The 19,109-nt window shown below is 38.2% G+C and overlaps 2 protein-coding genes across 13 annotated transcripts in view; one reads left to right on the forward strand and one right to left on the reverse strand.

The window, feature by feature from the left end:
- Nucleotides 1-13,132, reverse strand: part of INTS9 (integrator complex subunit 9) — a 106,512-nt gene extending 93,380 nt beyond the window's left edge. The window contains exon 1 of one of the 3 annotated variants that reach the window (XM_082726881.1): nucleotides 12,834-13,132. In XM_082726881.1, coding sequence (XP_082583007.1) covers nucleotides 12,834-12,842 — 9 coding nt within the window. In that variant the 5' untranslated portion in view covers nucleotides 12,843-13,132. Of the gene's footprint in view, nucleotides 1-12,801 lie in introns of all 3 variants that reach the window. The other 2 variants (XM_082726882.1, XM_082726883.1) reach the window with 2 other exon arrangements.
- Nucleotides 13,133-13,329: 197 nt separating this feature from the next.
- Nucleotides 13,330-19,109, forward strand: part of HMBOX1 (homeobox containing 1) — a 194,177-nt gene continuing 188,397 nt past the window's right edge. For 9 of the 10 annotated variants that reach the window (XM_082726891.1, XM_082726884.1, XM_082726888.1 and 6 more), the window contains exon 1: nucleotides 13,333-13,638. The gene's annotated coding sequence lies outside the window, so the exon portion shown is untranslated. Of the gene's footprint in view, nucleotides 13,639-19,109 lie in introns of all 10 variants that reach the window. The other variant, XM_082726890.1, reaches the window with a different exon arrangement.

A 19,109-nucleotide genomic window follows, 5' to 3' on the forward strand; every position in this document is an offset into this window, starting at 1 on the left:
TTAAATACAGTTCCTCCAACTCCTTTGTTCTAGATTTCCCAAGGGATAAATTTAAAGGCTCCAGGTGTTTAAATGTTCTTACTTTAAAGTAAAGCTTTAAGGATGCCTGGGTGGTTCAGCCAGTTGAGTGCCTGTCTTCGGCTCAGTTTGTTAGACCAGGGTCCTGGAATCAAGTCCTACAACCAGCTCCTTGCTCATTGGGGAACCTGCTTCTCCCTCTGCCTGCCACTTCATGGCGTTTGTGCGCTCGTGTGCTCTCTCTCTCTGACAAATAAGTAAATAAAATCATTAAAAAAAAAAATCTTAAAAAAGAAAGGTCAATCTTTAAATCTCCCAAACTCCCTTGAAATATATGTTTTTCAAATATCCTTATTTGCTACTGTCCAAACCACTGAGTCTCATATTCAGTCACCACTGTGGCTTCAATCTACCTTTCTGTCATTCCTGACAACCCCCAGCAATTCCACCCTTGACCCCAGTGACAATGACACAAAACTCTGCCTCTGACATATTTGTCAGCCAACATACTTTTCAAAGCCAACTCAAATTTTACTTCTGTAGGCAACTCTGAATTTCTGGTTGGAAAACATCTTTCATAATCCTAAACTTATACACCCCACTTCTGCCTTTATCAGTCTATTGCTAAAACTGCATATGGTCAGTCACATATACATACAGAGCTTGTTAAATAGTCAGTTACTGATAATAGGCTCTGTCTTATCTTTAGTATGTCTTATGGCATCAAGAAGGTTTTGTATGACATAGGCATTTAATAACATTTGTTGGATCATACAGCCAAATAAAGGATTTTTGTTATTGCTTCTCTTATCTGTTAATTTTAACTATCTCATGGCTGTTCATCAACATTTTCTTCCTATTGGATCTACATAGTTTGAATCAAATACAGCTTAAAATAAATAAACACTTGCCTAGGGCTCTGAACCCTTTTTTTGTTTCTACTTCTTTTTTTTTTTTGGTGTGGTAATTATGTTTATTTTAACTGACCAATTTGTTTACATTTCTAGCCTTTATCAGGCCTGTCTCTTAAGTACAGAGAGACAAACTATTTCTGGCTGTTCTGTTTTCCAAGGAAACCCTGCAATTTTCTCTTAAGGTCATAGAAGTCTTTTACTTCTGTGAATCTGCTATACACCACTCTAGACTTTAAGTTATAAAAACTATTGTTTTCTCAAAAGTCTGGAAATGGGCTCAAGATATAATTAACTGCCTAGGACAAACAATACAGTACAATACAAATAGATCTTCCCCTTAAAAAACAACTTACTGTTGGTTGATATGAAAGAAGCTCACTTTATTAGTGACTGGAAAATTCTGGAGCAAGAAAACAGTGAGCTATAGAATGTAAATTAAAATACACAAAAATTTCAAACCAAAAGTTGATATAACAGTGACATATTGAGTTAAAGCAGCATGTCCGTTTATGTCAGAAATAGAACAGAAATGTCTACCACCACTCCTACTCCAAACTATCTTGCAAATATAAGCAAATGTAATTGCACTACAGAAAAAAAACGAGATTTAAAAGACGATCTGCAAAGTTATACGCCAGGAAAACCCACGAGAATTAACTAGAAAAACATACTAAAAATTAAAATGAAGAATTCAACAAAGGGCCATAGAGAGAATATAAAAAAAGAAATACCCTTTTTATATGTAAACTACATAGGAAAATATTTCAATTACAGTAACCATAAAAAAGATAATGTTTATAAAAGGATTTAAGCATAAAGACATTTGTTCTTTAGACTGAACGATATGTTGAAAGAAATAAGACAATTCTCTCCTTACATTTAATAAATTTAGCCTGATTCCAATAAAAATATGAGAAATATTATGGGAATAATAATTCTCAATTTTATAGAACATCTAACATTCTAAATTTTATATGAAAAAAAAATGTTTGAGAGAAGTCTGGAAAATTCTAAAGTAGAGAGCAATGAGTGGGAACAAGTACTACAAGATATTAAAATAAACTCTTGGGCACTTGAGAGTCTCAGTTGGTTAAGCATCTGCCTTGGGCTCAGGTCATGATACCGAGGTCCAGTGATAGAGTCCCACATTGGGTTCCCTGCTCAGTGGGGAGCCTGATTCCCCCTCAGCCCTTCACCCCGCTTATACTTGGTCTTGCTTGCTCTCTCTCTCAAATAAATAAATAAAATCTTAAAAAGACATTAAAATACACTCTAAAACTACAAAAAATAAAATGTATTACTGTAAAATATATCAAGTGGGATAAAAGAGTTGAAAAGAAAATAGAAATACAGATGTTTTTGTAGACACATGAAAAGATGTCCTACATCTTAATGCACAGGAGAAAAACATTTTTAAAAGTATAATGACAGACCATTTCTTCACTTGTCCGTGAGAAAAAAACAAGACTATTTGATGGTAACATTGTAGTGGTACACTGGAATATGCTGCTAGAAACAGTGTAATCAGATAAGTTTCTCTGGGGGTATTTTGGAAATAAAAGGAAATAAAATATGCACACACCTTTTGAACCATCCATTTCACCTAGAAATGTTTCATACAAATATAATTCCAGAGGTGCACACAAAGGAGGTTATCATGTAACATGATTTCTAACTGCAAGAGACTGGAAACAATGTAATGCTTATCGATGAAGGTATGGCCAGATAAATTATGGCATATCTAAACAACAAAACACTGTGCAACTGATTATTTTCTAGCAATGGTATGAACATATTTTTGAGATATGTTGACGCTAATTTCATATGTTATGTTTTATATTAGTAAAAAAACCATGCCATAAACTCTAACAATGAATGATTTTCAAAATCATCCTGAGGGGTGTAGGTGGGGGCAGCAGAACTTTATCTTCCTGCCTAACAACCATATTTCTAAACTCTATCGACAATGAAAATACAAAGTGTCTGTTAGAAATATTTTAAAAACTATCTGAAAGGAGCATTAAAAATATTTCACTGTCTACAACGAAAGAACTGTGAAAACAAAGGATCCAAGATCTTATTAAATGCAGACTCTGATTCATTAGGAGTATGTAGTGTTTTATAAAATGAGCCAGTTCTAGATATTGATATGAAATGATAGGTAAGATACATTTCTAACTTAAAAAAGAAAAAGGAATTCACAAAAACCAGTGTGGGTAGGATCTCACCGTATATGTAAAAAATAAAAAAGGGATGGAAATTACATAAATATATATCCACAGAGTATCTCTGAAGGGTACACAAGAAACTGGTAACTGAGATTGCTCTTGGGGAGGAAAATAAAGAGAGGAGCAGATCTCTTCACTTTTTTTCCCCTTAAAATTGTATAATTTCTTTTTCTTTAACTATTAAACAATGAACATGTATTACCTAACTAAAAAATTACAAAAGAGGTGCTCAACATCACTAAGTATTAGGGAAATGTAATGGAAATCACAGTGAGATACTGTTCACACCCATTAGAATGGCTATTAGCAAAAAAAACCACAAAATGACAAATATTGGCAAGTGGTGAAGATGTGGAGAAATCAGAACCGTTGTGTACTGGGAATATAAAATGGTGCAGGTGCACATACTGTGAAAAACAGAATGTTCATTCCTCAAAAAGTTAAATGAAGAACTACCATGTCATCCAGTGATTCTATTCCTGGATAAATATCCCAAAGAATTCGAAGCAGAGATCTGAACAGTTATTTGTACACCCATGTTCAAAGCGGCTTTATCCATAATAGCCAAAAGGCAGAAATGATGCAAGGGTCCATAGACATATGAATGAATTAACAAAATGTGGTATACATGTTTGAGGGAATTATTCAGCCTTTAAAAAGAAGCAAATTCTGACACATGCTACAACATGGATAAACTTTGAAGATATTATGCTAAGTGATATCTGCACATAGATGGTGATGGTGACTCAACCATGTGGATGTACTTAATGTCACTGAACTCTACTCAAAAATGGTTAAGAGTTAATCTTATGTTGTGTGTATTTTACTTCAATTTCTAAAAAATGTAATGCACAAACAGAAAATCTGAAAAGACCCATAGCAAGTAAAGAAAGTGAATTAGTCAATTAAAAATCTGCCCACGGGGCGCCTGGGTGGCTCAGTGGGTTAAGCCGCTGCCTTCGGCTCAGGTCATGATCTCAGGGTCCTGGGATGGAGTCCCGCATCGGGCTCTCTGCTCAGCGGGGAGCCTGCTTCCTCCTCTCTCTCTCTCTGCCTGCCTCTCTGCCTACTTGTGATATCTCTCTGCTGTCAAATAAATAATAAAATCTTTCAAAAAAAAAAAAATCTTCCCACAAAGGAAAGCGCAGGCCCAAATGGCTTCATTGGTATATTCTATCACACATTTAAAGAAATTATATCAATTCTTTGAACACCATTGCAGAATACAGAGGAGGTGGGAACATTTCTCAACTCATTCTATGAGTACAATATTACTCTGATACCAAAGCCAGAGACATTACAAGAAAACTACATAACAATATCACTTGTGAATATATATGCAAAAACTTCAACAAAGTATTAGCAAACCAATTCTGTCAATATGTATACATCATGACCAAGTGAGAATTATACTTGGAATGTAAGATTGGTTTAACATTCAACATTCGGGGTGCCTTGGTGGCTCAGTGGGTTAAGCCTCTGCCTTCCACTCAGGTCATGATCCCAGAGTTCTGGGATAGAGCCCTGTATCAGGCTCTCTGCTCAGCAGGAAGCCTGCTTCCCCCCACTCCCCGTCCCCCTGCCTGCCTCTCTGTCTACTTGTGATCTCTGTCAAATAAATAAATAGAAAAATCTTAAAAAAAATTTTCAACATTCAACCAAGGTAATACACCATATTAATATGATATAGGACAAAAACTATATGATCATCTTGATACCCCACTGAAAAGCATTTGATAAAAAAATCCAACACCCATTAAAAATGCTCAACAAACTAAGATTAGAAGAGACCATCCTCAACTTGATTAAGGTTATCTACAAAAAACCTATGGCTCACATCATATTCACTACTGAAAGACTAAATGCTTTTCCCATTCAGATTGGGAACCGGAAAAAAGATTGACAAGGATGTCTGCTCACACCATTTCAAGTCAGCATTGAAATAGAGGTTCTAGCTAGTGCAATCATGCAAGAAAAATAAATGAAATCATGTAGATAGTAGAAATGGAAACCTTACACACAATGCTAGGCCCAAAGTGAAAACAATCCAAATGTCTATCAAATGGTACATGGATAAACAAAATGTGGTATACTCATATAGTGGATTTTATTAAGCAGTATATGCTACAACATGAGGGAACATCAAAAACATACTAAGAGCAAGAAGTCCAACATAAGAGACTGCATATTGTAGTAGTTAATTTATATGAAATGACAAGAAAGGACAAATCTACAAGACAGAAATAGATAAGCAGTTGCCTGAGCCTGGAGGTTGTAATGGGGGCTGACTGCTAATGGGCACAAGGGATCTTTTTAGAGTGATGGAAATACTCTAAAACTGGATTGTGGTGATTGTAGCACAACTGTGTAAATTTACTAAAAGTCATCACATAGAACCCTTTAAATGTCTGAATTCAGTGGCATGTAAATTACACCTCAATAAAGCTGCTTTTAAAATGTAAAGAAAGAAAAGGTAATGGTTACAATAGTAATATCCTCTACATTATTAATACTACTGCTTGTTTACCATATTCCCACATGCTGGAAAAACATATGGGAAGGAAGACTTATTAAATTAGAACATCTAGGGGCGCCTGGGTGGCTCAATTGGTTGAGCGACTGCCTTTGGCTCGGGTCTGATCCTGGAGTCCCGGGATCGAGTCCCACATCAGGCTCCCTGCTTGGCGGGAAGTCTGCTTCTCCTTCTGACCCTCCCCCTTCTCATGCGCGCGCACGCGCTCTCTCTCTCTCAAATAAATAAATAAAATCTTAAAAAAAATTAGAACATCTAATTATGTCTCCCTCTATTTTACTGAAATTGAAAAATGCCGAAATATCGTGTGTAGAAAAAGACAATCTCTGCTTAGGCCACAAATATCTGAGGAGCGGATTATGCAAGACCTTTTACTATTCACCCCCCCTTCATAAACATGAGTGATGAAAAATAAACTGTACCTTAAGGGCAAAAAGAGTTTTCATTTTGCAATTCCTATTAAAAAATCACTTTCTTGAACATCATCTATCTGATTATATATCCTTGTGCTTTCAATAAATTTTAAATGTTTTAGACCTTCAAGGCATTTCCTTCAGATATATAGTCAATCGGGGACAACTGAAACTTCCTGTTTTTCTCATAGTAAAGTTCCTACCACACAGTTCTTAGACTTGATCAACTGAATGCCTTGGGGTTTTCAAACTGACTTGTTTCTCCTTACAGACTTTCTTATTCCCCATCATCCTTTTAGTTTGCAGTCCCGCCTTTTTTCACTATCTCTGCAAATTCTGGTATCTGCCTTTTCCTCAGCCCTTCCTGATATATCAAGTTCTAGCTTTACCTCACAGATCATCCTCTTTCTGGAGATGATGGGGGATCTCCTCTGTCATTTATGCACACTTGGCCTGGCTGCCTCTCCAATCCCTTTGATCCCACAATACTGCCATTTTAATTACTACACCCATGCATCAGCATTTTCAGAGTAACACCAGACTATTTAAAAAATTCCTTTTAAAGATTCTTAGGACACAATATTTTTCTTATAAAATGAAGAAATGTGTTCCCCTTTCTGGTACATTTTCCCACATCCATATATCACTACTGTAAGGATTTTACTAAATATGCCTGAAGTTTAAGAGACAAGAGGGTGTGAGGATTGATGAGAGAAGAAAGTTGCATTAGTAAGACACATAGTAAGAGTAAAGAAACAGATGGCATGGTTGGCAAGGGGGAGGAAATGCATTCTCATACACTACTGGTACAATGGTAAACTAGTGGGCAAGTCGGCCATAACTGCTCAAATTTTAAGAAGGCATATTCTTGGATACAATTAAATGCATTGTTTGACCATTACATTAAAAAAAATAGGTGAGCCCGTGCCCGATGATATCTTTACATTAGAAGTTCATTGTAGTATTATTTGAATTGCACAGTAAGTCCACTAGACATTACTTTCCATAAAGGCAGAGAGTAAATCTGTTTTGTTTCCTGCAATACACCCAGTACCCTGAGCAAGCACAGAGGAGATGGGTGGTCAGGAAGAGCTGCTGAATGAATAAATGAATAATGATGGAGATTTAAGGGGTCGTGTATGCCTGGACTTCTCTTGGTATTTAGTGAGTTAGGAGCAAGTTTTCCATTTGGAATGTTGGGTTTTACTGATTTCCATGCCATGCTACATTCTTGGCCCTGGTATGTCAAGTACACTTTTCTAATCATCAGAGCCAGTAACAGTGGCATTTGAGTGCTCAAAGCAACCAGGCACAAAGTAGATGTGCTACTGCAGTTATATGCAATACTAATGCTGTCATGCTTATGTTGTGAGTCATATATATTTTTTTCGATTCAACTATTATTGCTGAAAAAAATCTATTATTGGTATACTTTTTTTTTCACCTGAAGTATAAAAGAGTTAATTTTCAGAGGAACAAAAATTATGACTTTGAAAGGCCCCAAAGTAAATTTATCCATTTTTCTCTCAGAGCACAGCTGAAGTATGTGACTTGGTGTTGTGTTACACATTTCTATTAAGTTTGAGGAAAGAAAGGAAAAAACCTATCATACTGGGGTTGTAATAAAACATGACCTTTCGGAAGCTTGATATGATATTACATCGTAAAGACACACGAGGGCACTCTAATCAACCAGCAAAGAGAAACAGAAAAGATAGTGAAATCAGGTTGATGTTTTAACAACTGCACCATATCAGGTGAATTAGTAAGCACTGGTAAAATTGTGAATGTTTGCAATTCATAGCAAGAGATTTTCTATTCTTGATCCAAGTTCTAAGAAGCCAAAAGCATTCTGCAATTCTGTAAATGACAGAAATAATCTATCACTCTCGGATCCCAGTTGAGGAAAAAATACACCCCTTTCTAATGATTTGTTAAATTGACCTTGGGGTAGAATTTGCCCCTTGCAAACAACGATCTTCTAGATCACCTACAATTCTACTTCATGTTTTATTTGTTCTCCACTGGGGATAGTAGAGGACAAATTCTTTGCTCCATCTGTTTTCCTGGAGAAACGGTGTGTTAAAAGTTTAAGCCTTCCCCAAAAAGCCAGTAGTAACAAAACAGCTCTTTGTATAAAGGGGCAGAGATCACTGAAGAACATCTCCTGGCCTTCCTGAGTTTTAAATTTTGTAAATACGACTACAGCATACAATTTCCTCCATCAAATTCAAAACGTATAGCAGAACAGGCATTTAAATGACCTTTCTTTCAGAACTGTAACAAAAGAGCAACAATAACTACAGAGAGCCATGGATTCTGAGGCAATCAGGTTCATTCACTAAGGATTATCACTATTTTTTTTTTTTTTTTTGAAGTTTTGTTTATTTATTTGAGAGAGAGGGAAAGAGAGAGACAGAGCATGATCGGGTCGGGGGAGGTGAAGAGGGAGAAGATGACTCCCTGCTGAGCAGGGAGCATGACTCTGGCTTGATCCAGGGACCCCAGGATCATGACCTGAGCTAAAGACAGACACTTACCTGACTGAGCACCCCAGGTGCCCAGATTATCACTAATCTTAAAGTCATATTCAAATTTGTGTCTCAGCAAAATAATAATTTCCTGTCATCAATCTTTGGGGTCAAATACAAGAATTAAAATAGAAAGTATTAACACTTTGAATGCCAAGGGTGTACTGTGGTTGCATAATAAATCTTTATTGACTTAATAAACTAGAAAATTCTATCTTTGGATCCATAGAAAGTGTGACTCATGCTACATTCTTGAACTGCTTCTTAATATCTTATTCACTTTATATCTATTTGAATGACTAAATTCATGTTTCAAACTCGATTTGTCAACGTATTCAGTTTGTTTGTTTTTTTCTCCCCATAATGTTTTGCTAAGGACCCTGATGAATTCTAGTTCCTATCCTTTCCTGAACTGGCCACCAGGGTATACGCAGGTAGACTTAATTTATACTAATAACAGAACAGGCTCTAAAATATGATAATTTTCTTCTAATCTTCTAATTTTCCTGTTCTTTAAAAATGATTCTGGTTAACTGAAGGTGCCAATATACTTTCTACAGTTAAAAAAAACTGCCTGAATACTGCGTAATATTAGACAGTAATTAAAATTGAGTTGGGGGGCGCCTGGGTGGCTCAGTGGGTTAAAGCCTCTGCCTTCGGCTCAGGTCATGATCCCAGGGTCCTGGGATCGAGCCCCACATCGGGCTCTCTGCTCAGCAGGGAGCCTGCTCCCCCACCCCGCCTCCCTCTCTGCCTACTTGTGATCTCTGTCTTTCAAATAAATAAATAAAATCTTTAAAAAAAAAAAACTGAGTTGGCATTTTTCTTTTTTCTTTTTTTTTAGTCAGAGAGGCAGGCAGAGAGAGAGGAAGGGAAGCAGGCTCCTCACTGAACAGAGAGCCGGATGTGGCTTGATCCCAGGACCCTGAGATCATGACCTGAGCCGAAGGCAGAGGCTTTAACCCACTGAGCCACCCAGGCACCCCTTGAGTTAGTATTTTTCCATGGAGCTATCCAAGGAATATTTTATAAATACAGCCGTGGTCTTTCCTTGGATGTATGGAAAGCCACCAAGAGAATCATCTGTAAAGTTAGAGAACTATAAATGGGATTACAGAGGTTAAATTGGGTAGTATAAAAACTAACTTGGGCACTCAACTCAATTGGTATGGTCTGATATGGAGCCCTTTATAATATCAAGGAAGTTTCCAAACTTTAATTTTTTACCAATAATCTTTTTTAAAGATCTTAACTTAATCAAGCTCACATTTAAAGCTAATTTTAAAAACAGCCTGGAATAAACTCTCCCAGTATGCACTCTCTAGCTTCCTTTCATTAAGAGATAACATATGCCAGGTACTTGGCAAGATGCTGGAATCCCGGCCCTCATTAAGCAAAAGAGTCTTAAGGAAGGAATCTTGGATTCAGATTTTGGTTCTGCTACTTTTCATCCGTGTAACTGTGAGCCACTTCGCTTTCCTGAGGCTCAGACTTTTTATCTGTAAAATGGGAATACTATCACCTAGAGCAAAGGAGTAAGTGTGACACACTGCACTGTACCTAGTACAGCGCGTGGCACACAATAATGGCTCCAGAAAAGGTAGTAATTATTATTATTATTTTTACTCCAACAGATATTGCTTATTGTCATGATTTAAATAAACTCCTTAATCTTTTCTTATCATTAGTCACAGGATTTGATAATCCTTCAGAGATTATTTATTCAACAACTATTCAGTGGCATCATACTATGTGTCAGACCCTGAGAATATATGAAGGAGGACAGACATAAAACCAATAATTAATTACCAGTGCTATAAAAAGAAAATGTGCCATGGAAGCATATAATGGAGGCAACCAATGCAAGGAAACCCTGAAGAAGTATTAAACAGAGACCTGAGATACATGAAGAAATAAGGTAGGCAACAAAGCATTGTAGACAAAGTCCCAGAGGCAAAAGCATGGTGAGCTGAAGGAACTAGAAGATGTGCAATATAATTGGAACCAGGGGAGCAAGGGAGGTGAGGGCTAAGTATGAGCCTGGAGAGGAAGGCACGCCATATTTGCAAGCCAGATTAAGAATTACAGGACTTTATCCTAAGGGCAAAGGAAGGTACTGAGGGGTTTTATGGGACTCTGCAATTTAAAACAACTTCTGAGATGTAGAGTAAATAGACTGGATGGGGTTAAGATTGAACACAGGGAGATCATTCAGAAAGTATTGTTGAATTCCAAGTATCCCATGAAAAAAGCCAATACAAAAGCAGTATTAGTGGGACTGGAGAGAAAGAGACTTGTTCAAGAACAGAGGAAGAATCAAGCAAAGCAAAAAGATGTGGTCCTAGATTGAGCATGGGGAAGGTATTCTGGGAAGTCATAATCTCAAGAATGTGCTCAATAAAATGTATTTCTGTGTTTCATGAAATAAATGTAAAGCATGGTTTATTACTACATATTCCTGACGCAGTACACAAAATTAAAAATTTCAGGCCATGGGACAATTTATTTCAACTTTATCAGGCTTGCCACACACAAGACATCTAAGTGAGCATCAATATTTTTCAAAGCACTTTGCTATGTTGATGGTAATTCTGCAGAAATACTACAATATCATCTAACTACTAAATTAGTTTTAATATGTAACACATGGATTGAAAGTAAAGAGGGAGGGACTACAGATAGAACACTTCCTCTTCCTAGGAGGCATAATTTGATTCTTAAAGGAAAAAATCAAGTTTCTACTTTTTCCTTCCATGTTTTCACATCTGTAAATATATTAAGCGGAAGGATATTATGAGGAAACCAAAGTATATATAAAGTAAATCTTGGCTCTCCGAGACTCTCAGCCAAATGCATTATTATGGAAAAAATTGCTTCACACTTCCAAACGCTTTTCCACCTGTAATGTGAACCCTCTTCATGGAAGGCCCTGGCCTACTCCTCTTTCTTATCAGTTTAGAGTGCTTTCCAGGAAGCTGTCTTCCACCTCTTCCCCATCCATTATCTTCTCAATTCCCCAAACGCTGAACACGTTTTTATTTTGCCATAAATTGCAATGAATTATTATTTTGGCTTTCTTTTCTATCTTCATTAAATTGCCTGCTTCTATAGGGCAAGGCAGAGACTTTCAATTCTGCATTCTTAAATGTTTCACACTCGGGCCCAGGAACAAATTGCAGTCAGAGTTTACTGATCTGTGTGCCCTTCTCCCTACCTAAGGGCAGCCTTAAATGACAGCAGTGTTGGAGTTTAATCTACTTTAATACTTTCTCTGACTTCTTTTCAAAAAAACCGCTAACACTATGCAGAGTATATATCTGGAGAAAGAGACAGAAAGAATGTAAGTGGAAAAGTATGTTCAAATAAGAAAACAAACCTTTTGTTTTTGTACAAAAATCACAGAAAGTAAAGCCTAACATACTTGGCTGCAGTAACATTAATTTTAAAAGGCTGAGAAATAGGATCTCACACCTCCTAATTAATGCTATTATTAATTCTATACAGGTGGAATAAACTAGTTAGATCTACGCACAAGCAAAACGGCCCAAAATAAAGGTCTGGGAAGTTTTTCTATAAGCAAAGTGTTTGGGTTTTGTGATGAAAGACTTCTCCAGATACTGTTCCCTCTAACCTTGGCTCTCGCAGTCCCTAGGGTGGAATGCCTTAACACTTCCCTCTCAGCCCACTGTATGTAGTGTTGAAGACTCAAATCCTCCGAAGTCATACCCTGACTTCGTCCTTCTCTGAAGTCCTAGGACAGTTAGGATTCTATAGTACAAAATTTAATAAGTGATTACCCTCTGTCCAATATTTTCTACTCTCCGCTCGGATCTAACAAAATCCGCCTCAACAACGGTAGGGAGAAACGCTAACCAAGTGCCAATAGCACGGAAAAGAAGTTAACCTGTTTCAACACTCACGTGGCAGCTGAGAAGTCAAACCTAGCTCATTAAGGCCCAACCTTAGTTCGGAGAAGAAATGCGACAGAGTCAACGTTTTATCTAACCAAAGGGACCCTTCAATGGATCGACAGGATCTCCAGGCAGCTGGGGGTGGGGGCCAAGATTCAAACCTCCCCAACAGCAGCAGCTTTCCTTGGCCCACCCACTTTCTACTTCCCTTCCCAAGGTGCAAACGAAGAAGTCCAAAAGGATATGGCATCACCGTTGCTCTCTGACCTAGGAGCAGAGACTCACCAGTTTCATACTGGACTTCTGGTTGTTCAGTACCAGACACTCCACTCCTCAAACGCAGAAAGCGTCTTCCGGTTCAGTCACCGCCACCGGCCCGCCGAGAGCATCGCGGGACATGCAGTCCTTCTGCTCTACGCCCCCTTCCCGGGGCATCATGGGAAGTGTAGTCGTTTCTCCATGAATCATGGGAACTGTGGTCATCTTTCTTTTCCGTCCCTTTCCTCTCCAACGCCTCCTTCGGCCAGCTCAAATTCATCCCCGCCGCCAATTCATCCTCCCTCTGCGCCCCAGCATGATATCATGTCCCGTTGCTGGGTCTGGGACCCATGGTATTCTGGGATGTGTAGTCCCCATGGCTCGGAGACCCTTACCCCTCCTCCCTGTGGGAAGGCGGATGGGCGCGGGACTTGCCGGGAGCTGTAGTTCCCAGGGGCCTCCGGATGCCGAGTCCGGAGCTTTTACTCAAGGGAGGCAAGAACTACAACTCCCAGGGCCGCCCGGCGGCAGCAGGTGGGAGCGGGGCTGTTGATATCAATATGGCGGTTGTCAGCCAGACAAAGACAGTCAGTCTGATGTGATTGAGACAAGGGTGGTTTTCAGGGGGAGACTGGGAGATAGGGGCCTCCCCTCCCCCTTCTCCTCTTCCTGCGCCGGCCTCAACCCCTCCCCAGTCCCCTCCCGACTGGCGCCCCACGCGGAAGACACCCCTCCCCCTCCCGCTTTCCCCTCCTCCCTGCCTCAGCCCTTCGTACTGGGACGTTGGGGAGGGGGCTGTGCCGGGCGGAGAGAACTCAGCAAGGATTCTGAGGTGAGTCAAGCGGTTTTGAAGCCGGACTACCTCAAGTCTCTTTCCTCACTTCTTTCTCTTCACTTTTTTTTTTTTTTTTTTTTTGAGGGGTTTTGGGGAGTAAGTGAGTGGGCTGGGGATGGGTCTCTTAAGCGGCCCGATTGAGAGGAGGGAGGAAGCAGGGGGCTTCCGAGTGGGTAACCCGGACGCAGGGTGTGGGGTGGGGCAGTTTGTGGGGGGCGGTAATTGAAAGGCGTCGGCTGCTCCCCAACTCTTTTCTCCTGCTTTCCTCCACTGTGGGCGGAAGGTTTGAATCCTGGAGGTGGGGTCTCCTGTTTGGAGTTTGGGAAACTGCGAGGTGAATTTGAGGTGTGTGGGTTTGTTTGGGGTTTATAACTGTGTTTTAAACTGTGTGACGTGTACTTGTGTGATATGTTAGGCTTGAATAAATGTCTATAGATAGGGAGTTAGCTAGCTGGAGTCATAGCTTTTATCTGGGCCTGGGCAGAGAAGCGTGCGTGAGGTCCGGGTCCTGGACCTTTGGGCTGGCGACGTGGTCCGGGGTAGCTGGGGTTAGCAACTCGTTTGTGTCCCATTGCCCGCTCACACTTCTCCTCTCCGCCTCCGCCCCCTCCCCTGGACAAATCTCCACCCCAAACTCCGGGTTGAAGAATTTTAGAGATGAGGTGGTGTGGAGACGGATTTTTGCATCCTTAAGTCCATAGATAGGTGGGAAAGGAAAAGTGTTCTTAATATTTTATTCCGGAACCGTGTTTTGGTTACACTATTGGGGCTACTTTGAAAGGAGTCCTCCACCCACCCTCACCCCGAAACAGTAGGTAGATGTGTCTCGTCGTCTTCGTGTTAAATGCATTAAACATTACTTAAGATTCGGGGGCGTGCGGTGGGGGTCTGGAGTGCTGACATGGGTATGCGTCTCTGTGTGTGTACTGAAGACACAGGATGACTGTTGTGTATCTTGAGATAGGGAGACTTAATTTCGAATTAGGAAAAACTGTTGGAAAATATTTGGTGGCGGGGGGAGTAGCTGATAGGCGCAGCTTGTATTTTTCTTCTACCCCACCCTGTTCTGTCTCGGATTTGTCTGGAAGCTGGTGTGGAAGAGTGAGGAAGCATTGGGTGAGTGAAGGGTGGAAGGCAGTTGACATTAAAGATACTATACTCTACAAAGTTGAATAGTGTAAGGTGATTGCTGTTTTTTTACCCCGAAGCTTTAAAAACCCTTATGTATCTAATAGGGTAGAGTGATGTGACCAGTTCATTTCTCTGGGATCCTGCAGGTATAGAAACCTCTCTTCCTTCCCTCCCTTCCTTCTTTTCCTTCCTTCCCTCATTCCTCCTTCAGTCCTTTCTTTCTTAGCATGCTGCATTTCTTTTCCCAGATGGACATGATGCCTCCTGTATCTGTTTATTTACTTTGTCCTAATATAGTTGTCCTTTTTGTGATTTTACTATAAAATGCATCATTAGATGACAAGGACTTGCATTTGTTTTTACTTTGTATTTATGCCACAGGTAATTGTCACATCAGGATTGAAGTGCTTTGCATTAAACTAATTTTAAAATTGCACAACTAAGTTGTTGTCTGATCTAGTTGAATTATGTTTATAAGTCAAGTTTGGAAAATTTGAATTCTGATTTTTTTCCCTCAAGTTTCAAGTAGAGTTATAAAGGCAAGAGGATTGCAACATTTCTTTTTTTCTCACAGTCTTTAATATTTAATAACATTACACCAGGATAATAAGACCATATATTTTATAGTTTCTTCAGCCTGAAATAGAAGGTTTTCAATAGCACTTCTTCTGTGACAGTTTTTATTTTGTGTAATACGGACCTTTACATAACTAAAGGAATTGGCATAATTGCTCTTTTGACTGTTGAGATATTTACATGTATGGCTCCACACTTACCAGTTCTCAAACCTATCAGTAAAGGATCTTAGATTCCCTGAAAGTCACATAGATACAGTATGCAGTTTTATGGTATGTTTTATAACCTTTGATTTGAAATTTCTGCAGTTGATCATTCACACAGATGAGCTGACTAAAAATGTGAGGTTTGTATATTTAGATTGACCTGAATAGAAAAAAAAAAATTGATGTATGTATCTTCTAAATCTCAAATTTAGAACAAAAATATGTTGATACAAAGCTGAACCTTTGTTTTATTTTGGACTAGGATATCCAGAATTTTTGTGTTTTAACCTTCCATCCTAACCTGAAATATTACTTTGCCAAAACTGGAGGAAAATCCTATGTAACTACATAATAGAGTATATTTTTGCTGAAAGATATTCTGTAAGATGTAGAGGTTTAAAGTAGTAGATATTTATTTTAGAAATAAAAAACTGAAATGTTTAAGGGTTGGAAAAATAAAACGGTATTTTCTCTTCCACCTACCCTTACTTCCAATCTTCTTTTCTTTCATGGAAGGGCAAAGTTACTTACTGGGAAAAGCTTTCATTAAACTTTTTCTGACTAGTAGTCTGGTTGAAATTACTACAAGTAAACCATATTCCTTGCATTTGGTGGGGGTGAATCTGTTGCATTTTAAGCGCCGAGCATTAAAATGATGTAAAGCCTTTACTGCAGGTTAAAGCATAAAACATTGTCGGCATGTGGAAGTCATATGGTTTATGAAAAAAGTAGAAAATCAGGGCATTGGTGCCTGTCCAGCTTAAAATTTCATCCCGTAACTGTGAAAGACACATTTATTTTAATATGATTGCTTCTAAAAATGTTGCCTGTATTATGGGAAGTTGAGAATCCAAACTGTTTTTAACCAATCTGTTGCTAGTTTAGTGTACTGCATATCATGAATACTGTGGTTGCAAATGTGCATCAAGGAGCCTTTAGGGGTCAGCTTTATGTTGAATGTCTGTAGTGAGGCTTCATTATCAATGCTGTATGAACCGATTTCGCTCTTCTCAGCACAAATCCTTAGGTGAAGCATCACTAATAGAAGTATAGAAGCTCAGTAATGGTAAGTTATAAAATATATTACAACAAATCTCTCATTGTTTCATCATTTAAAAAAAAATAGAAATAACCAGTTTGTGGCTGTTTTTGCGGCAAGTATGTATTGGAATGGGATTGCTTATTTCAATAGATGTTGAACACATTGGGGCTATTTATGCAATTCGTTTGGGGTCTTGTGTATGTTATATTTTGTCCATTCCACTTCTAAATGTTGCACACAGCTTCCGTATTTCCTGTAATACCACATTTGCTTTTTGGGTTCTTTTCTTTGCAGCTCTTGCTTCTATTATTTTGTATGCAGATCTTTAAATTTGAGTTATTTTTCTTGGACATTAGAAATTTATCCCAGGATGTCATTTTTCGTAAATGAAAGTTAGTGTACCACTCAGATTTTTAAAACTGTGAATGTTTATAGGTAAACTAGAAAGTGCTCAGTGAAAATATGTTGGGTTTGTTTTGAAAACCTGCTTTATTTAGGGTTTTTTTTTGTTTGTTTTTTTTTGGCTTCCAGAATTAATTTTGTAGCTTCCTTTGTTTTTTTGGCCAGATTTTTCTCTTAATTATTGGTTTTTGCTTCTCAATTCAGTAGAACTTTAAAAATTTTTTTATAAAAAAATTGTTAGTTGGAATCACAGCTTGTCTAGAGTGTCATATAGCTACATTTACATATGCACTCACATAAAGCATCTTTGTTTGTTTATATATGAAATTGGTATATATCTATGAGACATGCAACCTGTAAAAAAGGAATCTGAACCACAAATAACAGGACACCAAACAGTGGCTCAAACTAGAAACCAGAATAACTACCACCATAGGCTGTCCACATTATAGAAATTATGGAGATTTTCAGTGTCATTATAAACCATTATTTTAACAGATTCTGCCAAAATCTGTTTCTCTCAAAATGGAACTTATTGATATTGAAATTTTTCTGAAAATAATATAAATTAATATGTGACTTAGATTCCAAGGTACAGCTATCTCCCCACCTGACCCATACTGGTTGTAGGGCCCAGCATAAGTATGGAGGAAAGGTTTTTCTGATGAATTATTTGAGGTATAACTTTTAGTTATAGTCTATTTAAACATAATCCAGTGCTTTAGTTAACTTGTTTTTCTTGATCCCAGATGAAACAAGTTGGAAATTTACTATAACATTGTTTTGGACACTTTCCAAGAGCATTTAGTTACTGGAAGTCTCTGGCTTTGGCATAGTTTTACCCTTACAATGGTAGTAAGTTTAAAGTTACAGTAAGTTTTTCCAACGGTTATTATAATTCTAATGCAATACTTTACAGATCCTTGACTTGGGGAATAAGGATACTGTTTTTTGTTTTTGTTTTTTCATTTACAAACAAAAGGAAAAAAACCAATAGATTTAGTTTCAAGTTATGAGTTATTATGCTTTTTTGGGATCTTAAAACAGGTATTCATAGATCCCTTCTAAAAATGATAAAGTGATTCTAATTCATTCAAAGGACATTTAGGGTTTTCTTAAAACCCTAAATGGGTTTAGTGTGCTGATTATGATAATGTTTACTAAGTTGCACATAGTCTCTGTAGCTTGTCTCTAATGCTCAGTGACGGTCTGCATGTGGTTTATCGAAAACATTTATAGTGCTCTTTACTGTATGCATATTAAACAATTAGTGTGGAGTTGCCAAGGGGCAGTAATTTTAATGTTTATAGTTATAGTTTTCAAAGAAGGGAAAGTCAAATGCTGTGGCTATTGCTGAAATGAGGATGACCCAAGACTAAATTTATCTGCTTAAAATTTTGATAAGGTAGTGGCGTGATTAAAATGAAACTGTTGGGCCAACTCAGTCTAACCTTGAGTCACTCTGACTCTCCACATCCAGTCATAGAATCAAGTTGATTATACTTCCTTTGTATCTATATCAGTTGACTTCTTTTCATTATATGCTATTCCCTTAACTTGGGCCTTCATCATTTCTGTCTTGCCACATCAGTTTCTTAACTAATTTTCCTGCTTTCAGTATTTTTTTCTTAAGTTACTTTTCACTCCTACTTGAGAGATCTTGCTAAAACAAAGTGTGAATTTGATTGTTAGCCATACTTTGCCTGTAATCCTTCAGTGGCTCTCCAGCCTTTCAAATAAATCCAAACTGTTATTCCACGCATGTCCAAATCCTGGCTTTGCCAGTTACTTGCTATGTGACTTTGGGCAAGTGTTTTGATCTGTCTGTTCCTCAGTTTCCTCATCTGTAGAATGGGGATACATAGTCCTTACTTCATAGGATTTTCATGAGCCCCTAGAGTACTGTTAAGTACCTAGAATGCTTCAGGAATATCATAAATGTTAACTATTATTATCATCATATTATACCACATAATTTGTGTTCTAGTTTCTTCTGTTTATTTCATCATTATCAGCTCTAGACCCTGTGCCTTAGCCTCGTCAAACTACTGGAAGGCCAAACAAGCACTCTAGCATAGATAAGGAGGGTGAAGTATTATTAGTCTTTGAGG

The sequence above is a fragment of the Mustela nivalis genome (genome assembly GCF_964662115.1).
Source record: "Mustela nivalis genome assembly, chromosome: 4".
In the NCBI taxonomy this organism is placed as follows: Eukaryota; Metazoa; Chordata; class Mammalia; order Carnivora; family Mustelidae; genus Mustela; species Mustela nivalis.